This window comes from Euprymna scolopes, chromosome 26, assembly GCF_053919585.1.
Source record: "Euprymna scolopes isolate OS-2025 chromosome 26, ASM5391958v1, whole genome shotgun sequence".
NCBI lineage: Eukaryota > Metazoa > Mollusca > Cephalopoda > Sepiida > Sepiolidae > Euprymna > Euprymna scolopes.
In genome coordinates, this window is record NC_136507.1 from 81,885,928 (window position 1) to 81,912,544 (window position 26,617).

A 26,617-nucleotide genomic window follows, 5' to 3' on the forward strand; every position below is an offset into this window, starting at 1 on the left:
AAAGACGAGAACATTATTACTTATTCGATTAACGGTGCCAAAGACTACGTTCTTCGCTAATAAACCGTTCATACAGTAATCGCTTCAACACCAGACGACTTGAATATCCGCACCCCCAAAAGAGAGATGAAATAAGCTATTTAACTATGTCTTTATTTGAAATTCTTACAAAAAATATATCTTCCGTAAGTAAATTGAAAACACACGCACACAAAAAAAAAAAAAAAAAAACTGGTGTTTATGCAGTTTTGCAAAGACATTAAAAAACGAAGATAAAGAAAAATCTATATGATACGTGCACCTGTTATGGAACGAAGTTTCCATTTTAAAAAGTCGCTTACTTTAATTAAATAGTGTTTTTCTAGAGAATAAAATCAAATTTTAGCAAGGCCGATTGCGATGCAGCCATCTTAGAAAATTCCAGCTACAAGAAGGGAGCGCCAGGGGGAGTAACTCCATCTAATTCTTGAAGTTTGTCAAAATTTAATAAGATTTTTTTTTTTTTACAGTTTTGGATAATTTTAGATATCCCTTTTTTATGCTAATTTTTTTTTCTTTCAAAAGTCATTTAAAAATTTTTTAATAAAATTATTAGAACTTCATATGCATTTTGACAAACCTCAAGAATTAGATTGAGTTATCTCTCCTGGTGCCTCCCCCCCTCCTCGTAGCTGGAAATTGCCAAGATGGCTGCGTCTCGATCGGTTTCAATAAAACTAAATTTTCCTCTGTGAAAAAAAAAAAAACAAAAACAACAAACTATTTGATCAAATAAAGCGGTTTTTTTTTTTATAAGAACTTCATTCCATAACGGGTACGTACATCATAGAGATGTTTCCTTATCTTCGTTTTTTAATATATTTACTAAACTGCACGAGTACTAAAAAATTAATGAAAGTCAATTGTATTAAATAGATTTCTAACAGTTAATTATTTTTAATAGTTCAAATCACCGATATAAACAATGCTTTCAAAAGCAAGGACACTATTTCATATTGACCTTACGCTACCATAAGTAAATCAACTTCTTATTCGCTGTAGGTATGAGACGGTAATTTCAGAGAACTAATGATACGCTTCACTTTATATCTTTTCTGGGATCTCATTCCGTATAAGTACAAATATATATATATATATATATATATATATATATATATATATATATATATATATATATAAAATTAAAATCAAATGTAATCAAGCTCTGGTTCCCATTCAGAAACCAATCATTATGAGGGTCACTAAAAGTTTTCTTCCCTGCCCTAAGAATTGACACCTAAAACCAACTGATTGGCCGTTTCTATTTTTGTTTTTGTTTTTTATTTTTTTTTTTTTTTTTTTTTGTTCCAAAAAATCTCTTTTAGCCAATCGGCCAGCACTAACCAATTTTAAATTCTTTTCTTTCTGAGGACTACGACATCTAAATCTCAGCTATGCAAATATTCTACGCACATTCTTCTTTCTTTTTTTTTTTTTTGTCATTCAAATTTTTATTGTTTTTTTTTTAATCATATTTCGTGAAAATAAAAATCTGTTCAAATTTTTCTCACGAAAAAAAAAAAATAAATAAATAAAACAACAATAAAAAAAAAAATTACAAACAGCACAAGACCGGAAACGGCATCCACTGTTTGCCGGCTGTGGAACGTTCTGCAGTCGATTTCCGGTTAAAAAAAAAACAAAAAAAAAAAAACGATAGTATGCGTTGCAAGCATTTGCATATCAGTTCTGGCAGAAACATGGTTACCCGAGTCGTTGTGACTATTTTTCTTTTTTGTTTATATTCGGTCTCTGATGGAGGAAATATTTTCAGCGAAAGCCTAAACATTAAGCTTTTATCAAGAGATCATGCTAGCTGTCTCCGTTTCGCGTAACTTACGGTCAATCTCTCGATACAATTCTTGCGAGATTTCGCCCGTTAACAGTTTATACAGAAAAGAACTGTTCGTTTTCTGGGCACCGTTCCAGTTTTTACTATTACTTGTCGACGAACCCTGTCCTCCATTGTCCCCATTGATGGGGATCATCCCGCGTAAATATTTTTCCAATTCCGATACATCTCCCCTGTCAGTGCGGGGGGCCTGGCTCGGTAAGGGTGTTTTAAAAATGTGTTTTTTAGAGTCGGTTGTCGAATTCTGTGAAGCAGCGGAATTTTCTTTCGCGGAGTTTACACTTCCGAAAAATCTGCTCTCATTTTTCCGATGGAGGGAGGCGGACTGGACGAAGGTAGGTTGGCGATTGCTCGAGGTGGAAGTAGAGGAGGTAGATGACAAAGGATGCGACAAATGGCCTGCAAGTACTTTCCGGAGGCAGTTGCCTTTGGAGATGACACCAGAACTTTCCGGTGTTATAAACATGTCCTTCTTTTTTGAATTTCGTGAAGCTTTTATTTGGTTGTAGTCCGAGTGACGCTGGGTAATAACGGACGGTTCGGAGTGCGATTGTAATTTTACACGGCTATTTGCCCGGCCCTCTTTGTCCTTTTCCTTGTCATAGGAGGAATAAGCTTGAGGCTTTTTGGAGAGATTGCTGCCAGCTTTGCTGCCTGGTTTGAGGAAAATCCTCGGTGCGTTGTACGAATGTTCATTGGAAAACGAATTGATTTGTTTTCTGCATGTGAGTAAGATGTTCCGTGGGTAGTTGTTTGAGGAGGAAGAGGAAGGTCTTGAGCAGGACGTAGACGACGTTAACTTAGGGGATGCTGCTGAAAATGATGGAGAGGTGGAAGAGGGTGCTGATTGCGACGTTTTAGGGCTTTCGACCATGGGAATTGTGTATTCCATACTATCAAAGTAGCTTGTCGATTCGAACATGTCAGACGAAGAACTCCCGAATAAGGACTGTTCTGTAGAAGACTTGTAACCATGCTCAAATGTACCGGTGGAGGGCTCAGAAATATCACTGCTTTCCGCAATATCTTTGGAAGATGATACAAGATCATCAAAAAGTGGTTTCAACTTGTTATCGAATAAATTCGGAGTTTCCCTATAACTGGATGCGCCTATACTTGCGTTTGGATCACCGGAAAATAGATCCCCGTTCATAAAATCGGAGCTAAAGAACGTATCAATGTCAAATGAAGCAATCTCCTCCGAGGACGGAATCTCAGATTGCAAATAGTTAGAGATATCCGACTGCAGATCCTCAGAGTTATTCATTAGCTGGTTGATCAGGCTTTCGATCCGTGTGTTGTCGTCGCTCTCGAAATCATTGAGCGATCCCTCACTAAAAGCGGAGTCCGGAGATGAGACTTCAAAATGGCCCTTATCAAACGACGAAGACATTTTGTTAATGTCAAGTGACCCAGTGTCATCGGCTATCCGATAGCAAGGATCAGTAAGGGTGATCTTAGAATCGGCTGATGTCGAAAGCAGAGACTCAATGCCTCTGTCTTCGGAGATGGGGTCCTGGATGAGGGAGATGTCGGAAATGAAACTGTCGGCATCGGAACTGGAAGAGCGACCATTCTGTTCCATGAAGTCATTCGGAAATACTACGGTCTGTTTGAAGTTTTCACTGAAATAGTTATGCTCCCGGCTCAGGTTCCGGGCGATAGTACAGTCAGTTAAAGAACCCATGCAGTCGGCAGTGCGCAAGCTATTAGATTCCTGCATGGTGTCCATCACAGCGTCATGGTTGATGCTGGTCACAAAATGATTCAGTGACCGAAAATGTGTCATAAAATAAAGAAACTTAAAATGAAACGAAATGTCTTGAAGACAGAGATCTTGTATTATTATTTTTTTTTAATATTCCACTATTTAGAAAAATTAAACCCAGAATAGCAGACTTTATTTGAACAAAATGGTTTGGAATGATTGCACAAGGATTTGTGCTTCAAGATAGTTTTTAAAGGTGAATTGAAAATTTCTGTTTCCGATTAAATGAGACTTCAAAAGAAAGTCAATCGAGTTGTTGAAGATTATCGAATATAAACGGCAGTTGTTCTTGCTTGATTTCTTTTCAGCGTGGATGGCGAATCTGAAAAAGAATTAAAAAATGTATAAAAAATATGAATTACAAAGGAAACGCGAAACGACATTCGTATTCTAGACATAAACTGAATAAACAAGTACTTGTTATTGTGAAGGCAACTTGAAATACTTTTTTTTACTTAAAAGCAATTTCAAATAGAAAACTGAATATGATTGAATTTTCTTTCTTACTTAGTCTATTAATAAAGTAAGAATAATATTAATCAACCGTGTGACTGACAGCGTAAGGATGAGCCATAGTCTGATTGTGATTTTATGTGTTCATAGTGTATCAAGTATTCCAGAAGTTATGTTAGAGAGACTTTGATAACTAAAAAAAACAAAAACAAAAAATCAACTATCCAAAACCAAGCTTCTACTTTTTCACCACAAACGCTCTGATCCCCACCTGACACCAATTAATATGAATAAGTCTCGACTCAAAGAATCTCCTCGCTTTCACAAACTTCTGGGCCTGACCTTCACTCCTGACCTGAAATGGAAGATTTACGTCAAATCTCTTGCCAAAGTCACCGGAAAAATGGTTGCGTCTTTTTACCGCTCCAGAAGATATCTTACTCATGAGGCAATCCTCTATCTGTGTAAGATGTAAATACGTCCTAAAATAGAGTGCTGCGGTCACATCCGCACAGGAGCTACTCGGAGCACCGTATTCTCCCTTGACAGATTTCAAAACCGTCTTCAAAACCTTATAGGTGATGAACTTTTCTTTTCCCTAAACCTCTTTTCCACAGAAGAGACGTTGCGAGCATGTCTCTGCTTTCTCGGTCTTTTCATGGCAATTTCCTGACTGCGATCAGTCTATGGTCCTCCTCCGGCAAATTTTCACAAAAAACACTCGTCTAACTACAACCACTATCAACAATTTCACCCACTCACTATTTGTGCGTAAATCTTAAACGCAAATTCCATCAACAAAAATTACTTCCTAGAACTGCCCGTTTGTGGACTCTTTTCCACTGGCCTGACTTCCAGCTGACTACAATATTATTTACATTGGACTTGAATGTTTACATATTTAAATCGTGTATTTCTCGAGTTAAGATGCTTAACGCAAAATAAATATTAACTCGAAATGACTCCTCATGTTATAATACCTATACTCCTATAAAATTGTTTTTTTCTTATTTTTGTATTGATATTCATATTAAAAACCCTTTTTTCTATGCATTTAAAAAGAAAATACAAATGTGTTATGTATGGGTCATGGAATTGCATTCATCTGCAAAAGATCTAGCTAATTTGCATATTCTTTTAAACATTCATTTTAATTAATTCCCTATTAGTTTTTTCGGTTTTCTCATGGGATGATTATCTTTAGTTAACTATTATGTGTAATTATATTCATGCAGATATTCTACATGATTTATACTTGCGTAATATTTCCGTAAAAAGCTTGTGGTAAACACAAACCTCTTTCTATATATATATATATATTTATGCATGCGTATTTGTTTTAAAAATTTGCCTACCAAACTCCTCTTAGAGTTTTTGGTCTACAGACATGAAACTTAATACATAGGGTATTCGAACACCTGCGAAACTTCATATTTGGGTTTTAGCCGGGAAAAATCTGTGCAAAAGTGTGAAAATTTAAAAAAAAAATGGAATTTCCCAGGTGAAGGTCGAATGACGGCATTACGAATATACATGTAATAGCTATTGGTTCATGTTTTAATTCTTAGCCCAGGCATTAATATTAAAGGAAAAAGTAAATCGTAAGCTAAACGTTTTGATTTTGATTTCGGTGGTGGCGCACGGGCCATTTTTTTTTTTTTTAACTTTTTTAATCGTTACTATATATTACGTCCAATATAATATAATATAATAATAAAAACGAAATCTGCATTCATCAAAATATCATATTTAAGCGTATTTTACGACCGGGCAATGTCGGGCGGCCTGCTTGTTTAACATAAAACAGTTCATGCTTACACAGATTATATTTCTCGCAATCAACCCAATACTAAATTTAATTACATTACCTTTGCGCTTGATCTATACCGCCATTGGAGTCCACATCAAATATAGAGAAGCAAAACTTGGCTCGTTTTTGGTTTACCCGTTTGCAAGTTTAAACAACCAATAAACAATACATAGAAATGAAAATATTTCGTTTTCCTTTTTACAACATATCAACACTTTGTTTTTTGTTTTTTGTTTGTTTGTTTGTTGTTGAGTTTACCATCTGTTAACCCTTCTTTCTCTATTCTTTTTCGCCCGAAACAAGGCGTATTTCTACTTGGACGTGATTACTAACTAGGGTATACACGCGACTATGTGCAGAGTTAAGAAGGGAGATGTCTGTTCGTGTTACATTTATACCTTCGCATGTGAGTGCAGCCAGGGAAACAATTTCAATTATACCAGTCATCATAGGAGCAACTGGGCTTATGAAAAAGAACTTTAAAAAGTACATAGCAAGCATACCCGGTGAACCAAGTGCAAGTGAAATACAAACGATTGCATTGAAAGGGACGACTAGAATCCTGAAAAGATCTCTTGGTTGGACTCACTAAAATAGGGGTAAATGTCAGACATCTGGTTGGATGTCCCACCCCCTAGAAGAAAAACGTTATTTAAGAGGAGGGTCATTAATCCTCCTCTCTGGTGACTGAGAAGACAGGTTATCGATCAATAATGTCTTCCGTGGATATTCGTCATATCTCTAAGTAAAGATTAATAGTTGCTTACTCTCCCGGACGCTGGTGCAAACGTGATCTACGTAACAATTTAAACCTCCTCAGCATGTCCATTGTCAGGTCGCTCAATCACGTGTTATATGTGCCTATATTGAATATCAAATTGGTGCAAAAATAATGTCGTTTATATATATATATATATATATATATATATATATATATATATATATATATATATATATATATATGACTACTTCATTTAATCAGATAAATTAATATACGAAAGTATTATTTTATGCGTAAACTTTAAGTATTTACTTCAAAATTGCTCAATACGTAGGTAGAGCTAGGTAGTAAGTTATAAAAATATATATGGCAATTAAGCTACACAATATTCCGCGTTTCATCCACGCTAGGATTCGTCAGGCTTATGCGAAGAGTTGTGGTTGTCTCGCGTTTTTATATACGCACATTCTATTGAGTTTTTAGTTAGCCAATCAGATTCTTAGTTCCACCGCTCCCTTCCTAATCAGCCAGTGGGCAGGCACTTACAGGACAAGGGCCCAGTTGGATGCGAGACAACCACAACTCTTCACATAAGCCTGACGAATCCTAGCGTGGATGAAACGTTGAATATTCTGTGTACCTTAATTGCCATATATATTTTTATAACTTACTATATATATATATATATATATATATATATAGTAATTTATAAAATATATATGGCGATTAAGCTACACTGAATATTCTGCGTTTCATCCAACTATAGGATTCGTCAGGCTAAAACCACTAACCTAGTTCTAAAACAGATCCTTTGTTTGATAAAATGCATGCCCATTGGCTGATAGGAAGGGGCGCGGTGGACACTAGAAAGCTGATTGGCCAACTAGTAATCCTCAACATATATAAAAACAAGAAGCAACGACAGAATTCGCGCATAAGCCTGACGAATCCTATAGTTGGATGAAATGCAGAATATTCAGTGTAGCTTAATCGCCATATATATTTTATAAATTACTAACTAGTTCTACCTACGTATTGAGCACTTTTGAAGTAAATACTTAAAGTTTACGCATAAATCTATACTTTCGTATATTAAATTTATGTGAATAAATGAAGTAGTTTTATTTTTTATTACCGTATCTTTCTGTTAAATTACATTATTGTTTCAGCTACCCGGCAGTTTTTTTTTTGTCCGTCTGTAGCTTCCTCCCCTGACATCATTCACTCTTTCATCCCATCATAACGAACATCTCTGTAAAAGTCTGAGGAAGCTACAGACGGCCAAAAAACGGCCGGATACCTGAAGCAATAATGTAACTTAACAGAAAGATACGGCAATAAAAAATAAAACATATATATATATATATATATAGTTGAACGTCAAAAAACGACATTATTTATCTCTGGTAAGATTGATAGTTATGTTTTATGTCTGATGTGCTTTAAGTAATGACTATACATTGATATAAGAAAATATAATATCTTTATTGTCAGTGGCGGTTATGGTTGGTTGGTTATTAGTGTAACAGAGCGTGGACGCATGCAAAATGACGTCACTGTTAGAGAAAAAAATTTAAAAAGGAGAAAGAGCCCGTTAGAGAAGACGATCACGTTAGAGACGTGGATAACGTTCGATGATCACGTGAGAGACGTCGCAGCAGTAACGAGAAATCACGCGTGGCGGGAGAATGAGGAAATAAATGCCGTTGTTACACGAAAAAAAATGAGTTCGAGTTATTCTTTGTCTTGGTCTCCTTTGCAACGTAGACTGCATAAATTGTCTGAGTCCCGAGTGTAAACCCGAGACGTTACATTAGGACGGATGACACACTGAGATGAATTTGATGCGTTGATAATTCTCGGGCCCAAATCGACCAACTTCCATATTCATTTCGATGTTTTATTGTATAACCACTTGTGACCACCCTAAAAAGCCTCCTGGGAGGCCATTTATCAATGTACCCACGCCTCAAGCGCGTTTTATTCGGGCGATGTGTGTTTAAAACAATTGATCTGAATTTGGTGTGACTTGATTACACCTGTGTATATTTTTAGCTAGAAATTACCTTTCAAACAACTAACTTACCTTTTTTGACAATTGATCATGTTTGTTGTTTCTTCCGATGCAGCTGTCCGATGCCAAGCCCATTGTTTTTATTCGAATAATCTTTTTGGTATATCCGATGGCTATTTCATGTTATTTTTTGAATGCCGTTGCCAGGTGCACCTATTCTTGTCGAAAATGATTTGTCCGTACACACAGCCTAAATATTAAACAATTATACACTCCCCAGGACGCTAGTGCAAACATAGTCTTTTTGTAGCAGTTCAAACCCTCTTCTTCTCTTCAAATCCTCTCGTCAGGTCGCTCTATCGCATATTATATTTTCCGACCTGTGTTGTGAAATGTTAACTTTGCATATCGTAAGCTAATCTGCTGCTTATCTCGTTCCGGTGTTTAATTCGGAAGCATAGGCTTTCTGACATGTGATATATGTGACCAACATATACAAGCGGTGTGCAATCAAGCAGGTTTATGTTAGCCTTTTGGTACTATTCAAGATACTTTGTGGCATCATTTTGGGCGTATTGCAGGTTGCGAATCTAGAAGGATTTAATAATCTTGCGGTGTCCTTTGTAAGAAGACCACAACCACACGTCTTATAACAAGATAATACACCTCAGAGGCAGAGTGGAACTGGGTGAAACCTCATCTAAGTTGTGACCCCCTATTTCGCAAATCTCCTACATTGGGGCCTCACAACTTGTTGTTCCTATTTACTTGCCTCCCCACGAGGGCTGAGTTAGACACAATGTCGGTTTTTAATGTGGGGGAAATCCAGCTCCTATAAAAGGGGCATTCCGCATAGGAACAAAAATTAAAATTGTCTCGGTGATGAAAGATTTCTCCTCCGCTGACCGAGGACAGAACAGGTGAAGTGTAGCATCAGAACAGATACTACACACTGATCTTAGCCCGAAGGTCAATAGAAAGTTGCTCACTGTATACGGATAGTTGAACGTGTGTTGCTAATTTACCAATCTATGTATGTGTGGTCATACGTTTCACAACAGTATATAAGATGCTACCAGATCAGGCTGTCTTAAGATATTGGCTTCCTGACTTAAATTCACCATCACTGATGTTATTATTATCTTTTTTAACTTTCGCCTTGCAAAACTCAATCATGTTTTGCAAAAGCAGAAAAAATATTTCTCAATCATTGTGAAAAAAGTGTTTATGTTTCAAGTTCTACATATATTCGAATATTTACTTATGCCGTTTACTTTTGTTGTTTTATAGACGAAAATTGTTTTTGTTTTTTTTTTTCGATTTTGCAGAACATAGTTGAGTTTTGCAAAGAGAAAGGAATAGAAAAAAAAAACAATGACATCAATTTTGGGTGCATTTTTAGTCTAGCAAGCCGTTATCTTCAGACTGCCTGATGAAGTAGCATCAGAGACAGACAAACTGATGAACAGAGATATGTCGACGTATCTTAAAACGTTAGTTAAAACTTCAATGTGACAGACAAACTAGTACGCAGAGGATCCTATAAAGGTAAGTCAACATATCTTAAAATGCTAGTTCAAGCATCAATGTGACAAAGTAATGTGAAGTGGATCTTAGAGAAATACGTTGACGTATCTTAAAATGCTAGTTCAAACTTCGATGTGACAGACAAACTCATGCGAAGTGGATTTTATAGACGTATGTCGACGTATTTTAAAATGCTAGTTCAAACTTCGATGTGACAGACAAACTCATGCGAAGTGGATCTTATAGACGTATGTCGACGTATTTTAAAATGCTAGTTCAAACTTCGATGTGACAGACAAACTCATGCGAAGTGGATCTTATAGACGTATGTCGATGTATCTTAAAATGCTAGTTCAAACTTCTATGTGACAGACAAACTAATGCGAAATGGATCTTAGAGATGCATGTCGATGTATCTTAAAATGTTATTTAAAACAGGAGTGTGACCAGTCGATGACTGAGAAAGTCTCTTAAAAATGCGACTTGTTAACTAAGGACAATAAAAACGATAAAAAAAAAAAATCGGTCGACTTGAGAGCGTAAGAAATCGCACCTATTCTGCCACTTAGTGCAACTGTACTCTTTGATCCTACGGTTTTTATCTTTCTTTCCCCTCTCTTCTTCGGTTTGGTTGTTCACGTGAGTGCGTTATGCTAAATTCCTGCGAACTTAACGTCGGAATATACGCGGTAGCAACATAAAACTGGCAATAAATACGCGTGTGTGTGGGGGGGGGTGAGAGGGCGAGGTCAAAGGAAGGAAAAACGAATACGTGCACAATCCCGACTAACCCTACAAGCAGCAAAATCCCACCCCTTTAACTCTATGGTCCCTGATGCCGGAATGTCGTTTACTCTAATAGTTTCTTCGGTCGCATTGCTAAACGTTGAAATCCCCTCCCCGTTTCCTGCTTCCCTGACTGTACTAAGTTCGAATGTGATGTGAACAGAAATCTCGCTCCTCAACTCCCCACGGCTCTCCCTTAATACGATCCGAAATAGTAGCCTCTTATGTTTTACGTGGCAATATGCATTGTTTGAGGGCGAAAATGACTAATAAATAAATAAACTGACCAACCATTGTACTACTCTTACCAAATTCTTGGTTAGGATCGCAATGTAGTAATTTTTCTGTCATTGGAGGTCATTCCTCTAGGCATTATCTACAAACTATTACATAGTCGTCTTCAAATCTAATAACAACAGGTACTTGTTGTGAACAGTCCAATAAGTAATAAATCATAATTGATACCGAAGTTAAGCACCGTTGAGCCTGATCAGTCAAATGGGTGACCATTTTGGAATAGTAGGCGTTGTATGTGTTCTGTTTATCTCGGCATTTGTTTCCAGTCGTCCTGAAATTTCTACTTGCCACTGGAATAAAAGCAGTGCCGACTCAGGAGAGGCGTGGTTATAGATTGTGCAACTTATGCCTCAAAAATTTCACGCGCAAGTTACGTCCAAGGATGGAATACTGCTGCCATATCTGGGCAGGAGCTGCTAAAAATAGCCTATCCTGCCTTGACAGAATGCAAAATAGACTTCGTGGCTTAGTGGGGGATGCCCTTTTCTCTACCCTGCAACCTCTCTTCCACAGAAAAGACGTTTCGAGCCTATCCTTGTTTTATCGTTATTTCCATGGCAGGTGCTCGTCTGAACTCCAATCTCTGGTCCCCCCTCGCCAATCTTTCATGAAAAACACCCGTCTAGCTGAATCCACTGTTGAAAAATTTCCCTCACTCTTTATCTGTGCCTAAATCAAAACGTGGATTCCATGAACAAAGCTTCTTTCTTAGAACTGCACGCCTGTGGAACTCTGTTCCGTCTGCCTGCTTCCCACCTGACTACAACTTGGATGTCTTCAAGTCCAACGTTAACAAATTCCTAATGAACCACCCCCTTAAGTAAACACTTCATCACATCTCCACACTAACGTACTGTACTTGCAATAACCCTTATCCCTGAGTGGCTTCCGGGTCTTGATAAGTGGTGACCATCGTGTAAAAAAAAAAAAAAAAAAAAAAAAAAAAAGCATCATTAGTGACAATCGTGGTCTTCATCACCAACGATGGACGAACACTTTAATGAAACTTAATTCATTGCGATGATAAATTCCGACGACAATCGCGCTTTTCCATTAACCCTTATCTTCGAGTGGTGTCCCAACAGTTTAAAAAAAAAAAACATGTAATTTTTACGTGAAACACACTAAGTGCTCGGCACGGAAATACTAGTAGAGTCGATATTAGATTCAAAGCTAATGTAACAGTTTATTTCCTTGGTTTTGGTTGACTGTGGCGCAGAGATATACTAAGTGATAATTAGGGCTGTGACAACAGCATATTCTTACCATTGTTTTCATTCTCGAATATATATCCGACACAGACACAGTTAATCAACCGAGAACCACATCACTCTATATAAAAGCATATAAGATATAAACAGATACATGCTCGAGAGTCAAAACAATGAAAAGAATATGCTGTTGTCGTGCAGAAGTTCAAGTGTAACGTGAACCGACATCTTGCTGCCCAAATCCCTACATAGTACCCCAGTAGTTGTTGCCCCTGATAGTAGCCCCCTACACCAAAGTGGCAATTTGCCTTGTTTGGGGTGAAAATGTAAAAAAAAAAAAAAAAAAAAAAAAAAAAAAAAAAAGTACCCATCAGGTGAACGATTGACAAAAGACATATTAAGAAGTGACAAGTAGTGCTGGGACGATTAATCGGAATCGGGAATCGGAAAAGTTTGTGCCTATTTTCCGATAGCAAAAATCATTCTTTTGTTATCTTTTTTTATTTGATTTTGTTTAAAACGAAATCTTTCGCTCTTGATAGCAATAATAATAAAACAATGAATATCGATTTTAAATCTATAGATCATCGCCCACAAGTGTATTTTTGCGCATTAGAAAATATCTGCTCTTATAACATGGTTTATTTTTTTATTTGTTTATTTTCACATTGGAGTTGCCACTTATCAAGGCCTGGAGGCCATTCGAGGATAAGGGTTTTAATGCGTCTACAGTAGTCAATAAGAAAATATCGTAGTAATCGTTAGTAGCGGAAATGTGGTAAACACGAAATCTCTCTCTCTCTCTCTCTCTCTCTCTCTCTCTCTCTCTCTCTCTCTCTCTCTCTCTCTTTAATTTCTGCTAACCATATTAAAGTCAAAACCGGTAAAGTAACAAAATAGTCTGGAGTTGATCTTGAGGTGATATGAGAAAATAATTCTGAGTAGACATTAAAAATGTCTCTTTATTACATGAGGAGTCATTTCGAGTGAAAATTTATTTGATTTTACCAATCTGAACTCGAGAAATGCACGAATCAAATATGTAAACATTGCGTAAATAAAATCAATCATGGCCGCCTTACATAGACTTAATAACATAAAAGAGAACGGCCTAGAAATGAGTGGTCCAAAAGACGAATCGTGTTAAATCGAAATTGAAAAACGAACCGAGCCGAAATTGTAAAACTTGGAAATTGAAAACACAATAATTGTTTGTAAATAAATTATTCTTCATGATTTTTTTTCTCAAAGTCTTTAAAATATTAAAAATAAAGGTTGTTTCACTTGTTTATGTTTCATTTTTCGTATGACCACATTTCTATATTTAATGACTTTACCGTCAAAACCGCGTCTACCTATTTAATTCTAATGAAACAAGACTCTTTTAGAATATCGTATATATAGTAATCTCCAAACCCCTTAAAGCAAGCCTCGTTATTCTTCATTTGCATATATACGAAATACCTTAAACAAATTTTTTAGACTTTTTTTCATATGCGCACTTGTGTTGATAGTACACACATGAAACACTAGTCTTCTTCGAAGTGATCTTCTCCGGCTGCAATGTACTTACTGTACCATTCCAACAATTTTCGGAAGGCCCCATGGAAGTCCTGTTGTGTGAGCGGCGTGTCAGTGACCCTCATCGCAGCCTCTTTCATCTCCTTAATTGTCTCATAACGAAGGCCACTAAGGTTTTCCTTGAGCTTAAGGAATAACCAAAATTCATAGAGAACAAGGTCTAGACTATATCGACGGTTAGGAACTGTCTTGATGCCCATCTTTGTCATGACAAGGTCTTTGTTTTTAATCTTCTCTGAGCAACCTTGAGACAAACCGTGCAAACTCCCGAATCTTCAGTTCCTCGTAAATAATTGCGTGTACATTTTCAACAATGATATCAAACTGTATATTTATTGTATCTATAGACACACGACGACATGAAATTCTTTATTTGGCCAATCAACGCTGGTGTTCTAACTTCTTTACCCCTCTCGCACCTCTCGTCATCCCTCACAGACTCCCTGCCTTCTTTGAATCCCTTACGCCCCTCAAAAACTGTTTCTCGATTCATGCAAGATAGTCCAAAAGCAGTCTGAAGCATTCCATATGTTTACCTGATATTTTTCCAAGTTAAAAACAGAATTTTATTGCATATCGTTCTTCTAAAGTGTCTTTATGTCCAGATAGCATTTTTGAAATTCACCAACTGTGACAATCAGGCTTTAGTAGGGTGTATTCCAATTCCTTCTGTAGCTGTTCCTTTCAACCTGAAATCATAAAAATCAGTCAGTCACCTCACAAGATGTACATCAATAACATACTGAATTTTAAAATGTTTACGACAAATTGAAATTCCTGTACAAAAAAGTTTGAAACTTATTGAAGACACTTCGTATTTTTAAGTTTCTAATAAATTATTATTCTCAGATTTACATTGTAGCCAAGTTTTGTTTCATATGCACATTCGTTTCATCGGTAGTGATATTATAATTAGTAATAAAATTAGGTAAAAAGAGTTCTTAAAAGAACTAGCAGAGATACCCGGCGTTGCCCGGGATATATTAAACAACAATGAAGTTGTGGTTCATTATATTTTTGTTTTGATTTTATTGTTTTACTGTGCAATAATTCATATTAGTTTAAAAATATATCCACTGATGTAGGCCCACTGCTACGAATTCAGAATATGGGTATGTGATGTAAACCCACTGCTATGAATTCAGGATATGGGTATGTGATGTAGACCCACTGCTACGAATCCAGAATATGGGTATGTGATGTAAACCCACTGCTATGAATTCAGGATATGGGTATGTGATGTAGACCCACTGCTACGAATCCAGAATATGGGTATGTGATGTAGACCCACTGCTACGAATTCAGAATATGGGTGTGTGATGTAGACCCACTGCTACGAATCCAGAATATGGGTATGTGATGTAAACCCACTGCTATGAATTCAGGATATGGGTATGTGATGTAGACCCACTGCTACGAATCCAGAATATGGGTATGTGATGTAGACCCACTGCTACGAATTCAGAATATGGGTATGTGATGTAGACCCACTGCTACGAATTCAGAATATGGATATGTGAGTGAGAAAAATGTATTAAGCAGTTACGATTTAAAAAAATATAATTGTGATTTACGTAAGTAATAATCACACATTTATTAGTAATCTGATCTTTAGATCAATCCTCCGCTAAACCAACCGCCGATAAAAAAAATTCTAAACAAGAAAAAATATTTTTGTTTTAATTTTATTAACCGCCGATTAAAAAAAAAAATTCCCAAGTAAATAATACAACGTACAAAAAAAAAATATTTTTGTTTTAATTTAATTAACCGCCGATTAAAAAAAAAAATTCCCAAGTAAATAATACAACGTACAAAACAAAAAATATTTTTAAAATCTGTTAACGGGTTATATTATAGAAAATGTTTTAAAACCGTTTTAGAATTTCATTTTCGCAAAAAATATAATTTACATTAAATCTTCCCGCATTAGAAGATAAAAAGGAAAATGTTGGTGAGCTATGGAAAACAGATACTACATTTTGATCTTGACTAAAGGGTAAAGGAACAATAGAAAATAATAGGGGGGGCGTAGGTATTGTAAACAAGTGGAAAAGATCGATTTAATCGGAATATCTTTTAATAAGGCTGTGTAGTATAGTATAGGTTCTGTTGCCTGTAGACCGCCCTCCCAGAAAGAGGCTAGCTAAGGAAAAATGGTAACTTGTCTGCCAAGAAATGCTGGACTGAAGGAGTAAATTAAAGATTGTCTCTTACAATGATTTTATTATTTGTATTGAACTATGTAGTACAATATTATTTTCTGAATATATCTTCTATATTTAAAATACAATGGTCACTATTTTCATAGAAATAAATAATTTCTTTATTTAAAATACAATGGACACTATTTTTCATAGAAATAAATAATTTCTATATTTAAAATACAATGGACACTATTTTTATAGAAATAAATATTTTCTATATTTAAAATACAATGGACACTATTTTTATAGAAATAAATAATTTCTATATTTAAAATACAATGGACAATATTTTCATAGAAATAAATAATTTCTATATTTAAAATACAATGGACACTATTTTTTTATAGAAATAAATATTTTCTATATTTAAAATACAATGGACACTATTTTCATAGAAATAAATAATTTCTATATTTAAAATACAATGGACACTATTTTTCATAGAAATAAATAATTTCTATATTTAAAATACAATGGACACTATTTTTATATTTAAAATACAATGGACACAATTTTTATAGAAATAAATATTTTCTATATTTAAAATACAATGGACACTATTTTTATAGAAATAAATAATTTCTATATTTAAAATACAATGGACACTATTTTCATAGAAATAAATAATTTCTTTATTTAAAATACAATGGACACTATTTTTTTATAGAAATAAATATTTTCTATATTTAAAATACAATGGACACTATTTTCATAGAAATAAATAATTTCTATATTTAAAATACAATGGACACTATTTTCATAGAAATAAATATTTTCTATATTTAAAATACAATGGACACTATTTTCATAGAAATAAATAATTTCTATATTTAAAATACAATGGACACTATTTTTTTTATAGAAATAAATATTTTCTATATTTAAAATACAATGGACACTATTTTCATAGAAATAAATAATTTCTATATTTAAAATACAATGGACACTATTTTTTTATAGAAATAAATATTTTCTATATTTAAAATACAATGGACACTATTTTAATAGAAATAAATAATTTCTATATTTAAAATACAATGGACACTATTTTTTTATAGAAATAAATATTTTCTATATTTAAAATACAATGGACACTATTTTCATAGAAATAAATAATTTCTTTATTTAAAATACAATGGACACTATTTTTCATAGAAATAAATATTTTCTATATTTAAAATACAATGGACACTATTTTTTTTATAGAAATAAATATTTTCTATATTTAAAACACAATGGACACTATTTTAATAGAAATAAATAATTTCTTTATTTAAAATACAATGGACACTATTTAATAGAAATAATAAACACATATTTGCTGTGTATTATTGGTGTTTCTGTCTACAGAATTTTTTTTTTTTTTGCGCTATCCAGAAGCTTTGTCAAATTGTTGATTAAATATTTCCACGAGTCTTACAAGTTCTATGTAAGTGTGTCAAACTAAAGATGTTCATTACAAAGGGATAAACGTCCGATGCAAAGAGGAAACCACGCCCTTACCTAGACTGATGAACTACTTCTTAGCAAAAGCTATGAATAGTACGTTTTCTCTACAGGCATTTCTTAATGGGTTTTAGGCATGAATGGCCTAAAAAATTATCTGTACTCAGCTCTCCTAAACACTAGCCCTGTCTAATTATATTAGACTTGCATTGACAATGACCCCTACTTAATTGCCTCCGAATGAGGGCGGAGCTAGAAACAATTTTTTTTTTTTTTTACAAAGCAGTCACCACTTATCAAGGCCTGTGGGCCACTCGAGGATAAGGTTTAATGAGTACAGTAATCAATTGGACAATATCGTAGTGATCGTTAGTAGTGGAAATATGGTAATTTTGATTACTTAAGGGGACGGCTCACAAAGAACTTGTTTATGTTGGACTTGAAGATGACCATATTTTAGTCAGCTGGAAAGCAGGAAAACAAAACAGAGTTCCACAGACGTGCAGTTCTAAGAAAGAATCTACGTTAAGGTTTAGGCACAGATAAAGAGTGGGGGAAATTATTGATAGTAGTTCTGGCCAGATGAGTGTTTTTCATGAAAGTTTGGCAGGAGTGGGGGGACCGTAGATTGCAGGTTTGACGAGCACTTGTCACGGAAATAACGATAACGCAGAGACAGGCTCGCAACGTCTCTTCTGTGGGAAAGAGACTGCAGGGAAGAGAAAAAGGCATCCTTTACTAGGCTACAAAGTGTATTTTGAACTCTGTCAAGGCAGAATAGGGTGCTTCGAACAGCTTCTGTCCATATGTGGCAATAGTACTCCATCCTTTGACATACTTGGCTCTTATACAGGTAAATTTATAATTTGGTGAAAATGTAGCTTGCCAAAAAGGGACACTAGATTGGGGCAAAAGTGAAAAGAGTCTCAGTCTAGGACGATTTCTCCTTCACCGACTCGGAAAGATAACATTTTCCCTTCTTATTCCAGACATAGTCGTATCTTCTACCTCTACTATTATATAAAAAATCATTTTGTGCTTGTGTGTGCGTGTGTGAGTTCTTTCCATATAGGTTCCGAAACGGCTGAGCCTATGTTTTGCAAATTTCACACAAAGTTAATTTATATGTCTGAGAGTGTTCTTAGATATGTTTTGTACAGAAATTTATCTGATAAGTATCGAAAATTAAAAAAAAAATCCGATCTAAAAATTAACTTCTCTTTCTTATAGATAAAAAGAATGATTTTTACAGAGAAATATTTTACGTTACACCGGCCAAGGGAGATACATAAAATCATTTCTTAAAAAAAAAAAATGATTATCTGGAGATATAGTTTAGTGGTAAAGCATTCGAATGATCTCCTTTTATTTTAATTTTTCTTATTAATGAGTTCAATTTACAAAAGAAGAGACACCATTTAAAATCGCCGCAAATAATTTCCTCGTTTGTATATTTTAAAACTAAACATTAACCAGAGGTGACTTTTCCAGGGCATTGATCAACAGGCCCAAATGTCAGCTGATGTGATATTGTAAACAAGCACATTATTTTATTTTTTTTTTTTTTTTAATTTTATTTTATATTTTTTGCGAATTAATCCACTGGAAAAATTATTCCTCCTAATATATAATATTCAAAAGAGGATTGATTCTATAATAATACATACGCAACCTGCATAAATTAAAATATCATGTTTAAGTGTATTGTACGACTAGGCCACGCCGGGCTGCCAGCTAACATGCCTATAAAGTTGAGTTTAGTCAGTAGCTCAGACAGTAAAGATGCTGGAGAGATAAATAATTAAGGCTGGAGCGCTAAACGTTCTGGTTTCGATTCTGCCACATGGTCCCAAAATCATGTTTTTTTAATAACTTTTGAAATCATTACTGTATATGAAGAGGATTTTTTTTTTCACACAGTGATCACCGCTTATTAAGGCCCGGAAGCCACTCAGGGATAAGGGTTATTGCAAGTACATTACGTTAGTGTGGAGATTTGATGAAGTGTTTAATTAAGGGGGCGGTTCATTAGGAATTTGTTAACATTGGACTTGAAGAACACAAACGTATCCATACGATTTCAGTCTGTGAATATGTTTTTTGGATTCCGCCTTTTATCTGAACACACAGTCAGACACGCAGACAAAATATCAGGACCTAAAAAAATTATCTAAAACTCGGCATGGTCTCTGAAAGAAATAAACATTATACCAGTTGTGACAGAAGCAACTGGCCCAATAAAAAAGAATCTTCAAAAATACTTAGAAGCAATCCCTGGAAAACCAAGCTGAAACGAAATACAAATAGTAGCTATAAAGGGAACAGCATATATTCTTTAAAGAGCCCTGGGATATAAATTTAAACCGATTATTGATACTTATTGAAGACATTAGCATACAAAACCTTTTTTAGAACACTACCAGACACATTAAGTACGTTCGTGTGATATATACTAAAAATCGGCCCAGCTGTTTTCGAGTCCATAGGAAACGAACTTACACAGAACCCTCGGATATGAATTTAAATTCTAATGAAATCAAGTGTTAGCCTTATGATATCTTAAAACTGAAGTAAAATTAAAAAACAAAACAAAACAAAACAAAAAAAAAACTGGCGTTTATATAACAGACTAGCAGAGCTACCTGGCGTTTTCCCAATGCAAAAGTGTAACTTATTTCAGTTAAAACTTCTTTCTCTTTACCTCTACCCCGTTTTCCCCTCACCTTCTTAACTTTCTCGTCCTTTTATGACACACACACACAGACAATTCGTTTCTATAGATTTCTTAAGGAACGAGTTTGCGTAACGGAATTAATTCATTGATAAAAACTATTTACTTCCCTTTGACTAGTTGACCCCCACCCCGGACAATATCTGATTCAATTTAGGCTTAAAGAGTGAACATTATTTTCTAAAGTTTTACATATTATTCATTCGGAGTAACGCCTATCAAGAACAATATCAACTTTATGGGTGTTTGTTTTGTATTTTAGACATTTTAGTAGGACATACATACATACATACATACATACATACATACATACATACGTGCATGATGATTGCAACATCTTGTCAGACGAGTGCCACTCCCTCAGACACTTAAAGTCCATGCGTCAAAAATTACTTCCATCGCCACAGTACCATTTTTATAGACAAATGCCTGAGGGAGTATCTATACACAGATGATGTTACAAAGTCTTAGTTTTGTACGACAACTAAGTCTCTCTCTCGGTTCAAAATGTTGAGATCCAGCAACAAGCAAGAGCAAGATAGCCAGCAACAGATTAAACTGCAGACCAGCTTAATGCGAGTACTGGTCTCCCGCTTTATGGGTTATTAAATCAGAGATTTTCTTCTCCTAGAAATATTGCCTTCACCACGGCTTACGGGAGCCCTCTCAACCCCAACACACACAAACACACACGGTGCTAGTTGGCCGTTGACCCCGAAAAAGGGTTCATTCGCACTTTGGAAGGTCTTATTTTAAATCCTTCAGGGATACTAGCCACCCTCCTCACCAAACAAGTCTGGTGGGGAACCAGTTTAGTCGCCGGTGGCCCGACCATGAGGCAGGTAGTACTGGGTTACATGGTACCAGTAGCATATGGCATGACCTAACTACAATACATACATACATAGGCTTCCTTCAATCTTGACAGACTATGGATACCCACTGTAAGGGTGCCTGTGTGTGAAATTTTTGTGGCAAGAGTTGCGCTATCTCTAACTACATCTCTTCTGAGTCGACATTGTTGAATACCAGTGGCAAGTAGAGGTTCAGGACGACTGGAAACAATGCCGAGATAAGCGGAAAGCACATACAGCGCCTAGAATTCCCAAATGGTCACCCATCTGGTACCAGCCAGGCTGAACGTTGCTTAACTTCGGTGATCTGACAAGAACCAGTGTGTCAACGGGATTATACCGTACATACAAGCATACATACATACATACATACATACATACATACAGACAGACAGACAGACAGATAACCGCCCTTTATGTAATAGATTATAAACTAATACGTTTAGCAAAATACCATACGTAACCTATCAGGTATCTCACCTTTGACTAAAACAGAAAATGGCCGGCAATGTTCAGGGATGAATTTAAGAAAAAGAACAGGGATTCCTTTTTTGTCTTTCTTTTATCTTCGGTGAAGTACCGGTATGTTTGACGTAATCGCGTGGGTTGAAAGGTAAGGTAAATTATAAAATAAATGCAGTTGGCTAAACTTTCTGGAAGTTCCGGAGTTTTCTCGGCTGCTGCTAATACTGCTCTTTAATTGGCATTGCTTGCCAATAAACTATGAACAACAACTTCAACCAAGACAATGAGTAAAAAAAAAGGAGAAAAAATACGATTCGGTTTTTTGTTTGTTTATTTGTTTGTTTACTACGATATGTGAATAACTCAGACTCCATTGATGATAAACTACAAACGTTTGACGCTTGCCCATTTCATTGCTATTTAATGAGATTAGTGCGAAAAACAAAAGATCTAAATAGTCACGTATTCCAGAAAAAAAGATTAAAAGAAAATATCTCACTTCTGACGCAATTATCTGCGTGCCCAGATAAAAGTACGAAAGGACTAAGAAAAAAAAAAAAAAAAAAAAACGCCCACAAAACTGATATCTTTTTTTTTTTTTTAACTGCCCTGGACAGAATATCGTTACATTTGCTAATTAGTATTGGGACGATTGATCAGAATCGGAAATCGAAAAACAAAAAAAAAAAAAAAAAAAAAAACAATCGCAACGTATAAGGTATCAGAATGGATATCAAAATCCGACAAATTTGTGAAAAAAAAAAAAAAAAGAAAAAAAAGAAACTAAACGATTCTTTTCATTATTTTTTTAAAATGTTTTCTTTAAACTTAACTTCGATTTCTGGTAGAAATCATAAAATTATTAATATTTATTTAGATTAAACTAAAACCCATAGATCACCCATCCCACAAGTTTATTTTTTATGTTTGCTAAAAAAATATGCATATATATATATATATATATATATATATATATATATATATATATATATATATATATATATATATATATGTATATATATGTATATGTATACATATATATGTATATATATGTATATGTATACATATATGTATATATATGTATATGTATACATATATATGTATATATATATATATGTATATATATGTATATGTATACATATATATGTATATATATATATGTATATATATATATATGTATATATATATATATATATATATATATGTATATATATATATATATGTATATATATATATATATATATGTATATATATATATATATATATATATATATATATATATATATATATATATGAGTATGTAATATATGTATATGTATATATATGCAAGACTAGTGCCCGCATTAAGCTGGTCTACAGTTTAACTTGTTGCTGGCTATGTTTCCCTTGCTTGTTGCTGGATTTCAACATTTTTAAGAAAGGGAGAGAGAGAGAGAGAGAGAGAGAGAGAGAGAGAGAGAGAGAGAGAGAGACTTAGCTGTCGTACAAAGCTAAGATTCTGTAACATCATCTGTGTATAGATACTCTCTCATCAGGCATTTGTCTATTAAAATTGTCCTGTGGCGATGGAAGTCATTTTTGGGCTCATGAACTTTAAGTGTCTGAAGGAGTTGCACTCGTCTAACAAGACGTTGCAATCATCATATATATGCATATATATATATATATATATATATATATATATATATATATATATATATATATATATATATATATATATATATACATATTTATATATTTATATACATATACATACATATATATATATATATATATATATATATATATAACTTTATTCGATTGGCAAAATTTTAGAATAATTATAAAAAAGTGAACCATATCGTAAATTCAATCAACTAAAAAATGGAAACCGGGGTGAGGAAAAGAAAAAAAAAATATATATATATAATGGGGCAAGTTATATGTACAATTAAATAAAATAAATAAGTCGATTAAAAAAGATCGTTAAAATATACCCAAAGCGCTTTTCGTTCAGACAAACATTTTCAAGGGTCATAAGTCTGAAAATTATTATTTTTTTAGAATATTTGGTAGTGATATGGAATACGAGCGGAGAGGTTAAGAAAAAAAAAAAAAAAAAAAAAAAACCTGACTACCCAAATAATTCTAACTGAAGCCGGAGGTTTCTCTGCTTGCACAAAGTAGGGGGGTTAGCAATGATGGCAATAATGGCATAATTTTTTTTTTCTTTTCCTCACCCCGGTTTCCATTTTTTAGTTGATTGAATTTACGATATGGTTCACTTTTTTATAATTATATATATATATATATATATATTATGCATATATATACACATATATTACGGCAGAATCATGTTGGCACACCGGTTCTTGCCAGATCACCGCAGTTAAGCAACCTTGAGCCTGGCCAGTACCAGGTGGGTGACCATTTCGGAAGACTAGCCGCTGTATGTACCTTCTGGGAACGTTGGGTGTGGGGCCAGCACCCTCACCCTGTAAAAAGAACTCCTTGCTACTAGGGTTGAGTCAAATACAATCGTATTTGTATTTCAATTGTATTTAAATACAAATACAATGTATTTGTATTTGTATTTTAACATCACAAGAAAAAGTAATTTTGTATTTGTATTATGGCATCCAGGAAAATAGTATTTCGTATTTGTATTTATATTTGAGAGAAAGAGAGAGAGAGAGAGAGAGAGAGAGAAGGAAACTTTCAGAGCTCTAAGGATAATAAAATGCAATGAGGACATGATATAGAATGTAATGTAGATGTCAAATTTGGAAGGAAATATTTCTTTTCTTTTTTTTTTTGCATATTTTCAGATTTCTTTATTACTTTGAAAAAAAAGTACTTATGTTTGTTTTTGTTTAAATCAGTTATTTATTTTTATTTGTATTTTGAGATTGAGGAATAAACGTATTTGTATTTGTTTTTCTGGTAACCTAAACGAAAGTATTTGTATTTCAATTGTTAAAAGTCAGTATTTGATCCAACCCTACTTGCTACAAAAGCATCTACAAAGTTGTAGATGGCCTCTGCCCCTCCAGGGGCTCAAGGCTATGGATGGATGGACATTATATATATATATATATATATATATATATATATATATATATATATATATATATATATATATATATATATATATATTGGGTGAATGAAAAATAACTTCCTATTTTAAAAACATACATTTTTTTTTAAATACAATTTATACAATTCATGAATATGATAAAGTATAAGAAAATTCAATATAGGCGTTTTCATTCGGCACTAGCTTTTCAAACCAATCACGGATTGCATCAATAACTTTTGCAAGAAACTCTTACGGAATGGTTTACGTATTCGCCCTTTCAGGTTCTTCTAAATTGTTTTAGTTTGGTTTAGTAGACTTGCGCTTTCAGCCAACCCCAGAGAAACGAATAACAATAACAAAGTGTGAGTACGCTCCATCTTGCATAATATTATATGATTTAAGTAGTGCTGATCGCAAAGTAAAGATTATATAGGCTGTAGATCATCAAAGTAATAGTGATCGCGGGGAGTTTACTCAGGCTTTACATTATTCAAGTTGTAGTGTTTGCAAGGGGGAGATAACTTAGATTTTTACACTATTCAAGCAGTGTGAAGCGCAAGGAGAGATAACCCATGCTTTACATTATTCAAGTAGTAGTGATCGCCAGGCGGTGATAACTCGTTCTTTACATCATTCAAGAGAAATAAGTCAAGCTTTACTCTAAGTAGTTGTGATCGCAAAAGGAAGATAACTCATTTTTTTTTATAGTATTCAAGTTTTATTGATCACAAGAGAGAAACAATTCACACCTTTACATTCTTAAAAGTAGTAGCAATCACAAAGGGAAATAACTCTTTTTGTTCCTTTTCTCCACATTAAAAAACGACTCTGGTGTCTAACTCTGTCCCGTGGGGAGGCATTGTAAATAGGAACTCTTGCTTTTACATTATTCAAGTAATATTAATCGCAAGAGGTGAAAACTCATGCTGTACTTGCGTGTGTCTTGACTAAAATACTATCTAGGACTAACATGTTTTTTGTTGTTGTTGTTGTTGTTTTTTACTGCCATTCAGCGGCGTCTCATTATAATAGCAGTAAGATAGCACTTAACAACGACAGATAAGATCGGATAAACTTAAAGCACAAACGCTTATAATTTCTAATATATTATACACATCTATGCATGTCTGTGTGTTCGCTAACGACTTTCAGACTATTAGGCATGGGAACATGATATTTCGTGGGAACAATCTTCTATCAATACAGTTGTTTTTTTAAGTGTCTTTTTATCCTTATGTTCATGGAGTCAGAATTACTTTTAATATGATTCGGATATACCAGAGTTTAAACCTTATGGCTCCCATCTGTGCTGTTTTTTTTTTTGTTTAGATGATTGTTTAGATGCCAAAGACAACCTGGCAACTAGTTTTCTTTAGGACACTGGATCTTTTGCCTACCTTAGCGTGTTACTTAGCGCAAATTCTGTTGAATCTCGAATGTTGCACACCCCCTCTTTTTTGTTGTCGGTCCTTCCATTTTTACTCCCTCAAGTACCTTGTAGGCGAGTCTTTGCGAGATGATCATGTGACGTGCTCGTTCTCTCTCATTTTCCTCTTGTTTACAAAGTCCAGTAGAGCATCGAAAATTTTAGGCCTTCATGAAATCATTTTTATGCGTGTGTGCGGAGGACTCGGATTCTAATGAATTTCAAACCATGTGTAAATTATACAAAATTATACAAACTAGCACAATCCGTGGAAATTCCACGGTAGTTAAATTTTTTTTTAAAGAAATAATAAATAAAATGAATAAAAAAAATTAAACAAATAATAACGAATTTAAAAGATTTTAGAGAAT

General features: G+C 34.4%; 1 protein-coding gene across 11 annotated transcripts in view; it reads right to left on the reverse strand.

The window, feature by feature from the left end:
• Positions 1–1,764: 1,764 nt before the first annotated feature.
• The window catches only part of LOC145248222 (uncharacterized), a 461,949-nt gene continuing 437,096 nt past the window's right edge, over positions 1,765–26,617 (reverse strand). For 6 of the 11 annotated variants that reach the window (XM_080110098.1, XM_080110089.1, XM_080110092.1 and 3 more), the window contains one exon: positions 1,765–3,981. In XM_080110098.1, the coding sequence (XP_079966224.1) occupies positions 1,839–3,680 (1,842 nt within the window). In that variant the 5' untranslated portion in view covers positions 3,681–3,981 and the 3' untranslated portion in view covers positions 1,765–1,838. Of the gene's footprint in view, positions 3,982–14,595; positions 14,749–26,617 lie in introns of all 11 variants that reach the window. The other 5 variants (XM_080110088.1, XM_080110090.1, XM_080110094.1 and 2 more) reach the window with 1 other exon arrangement.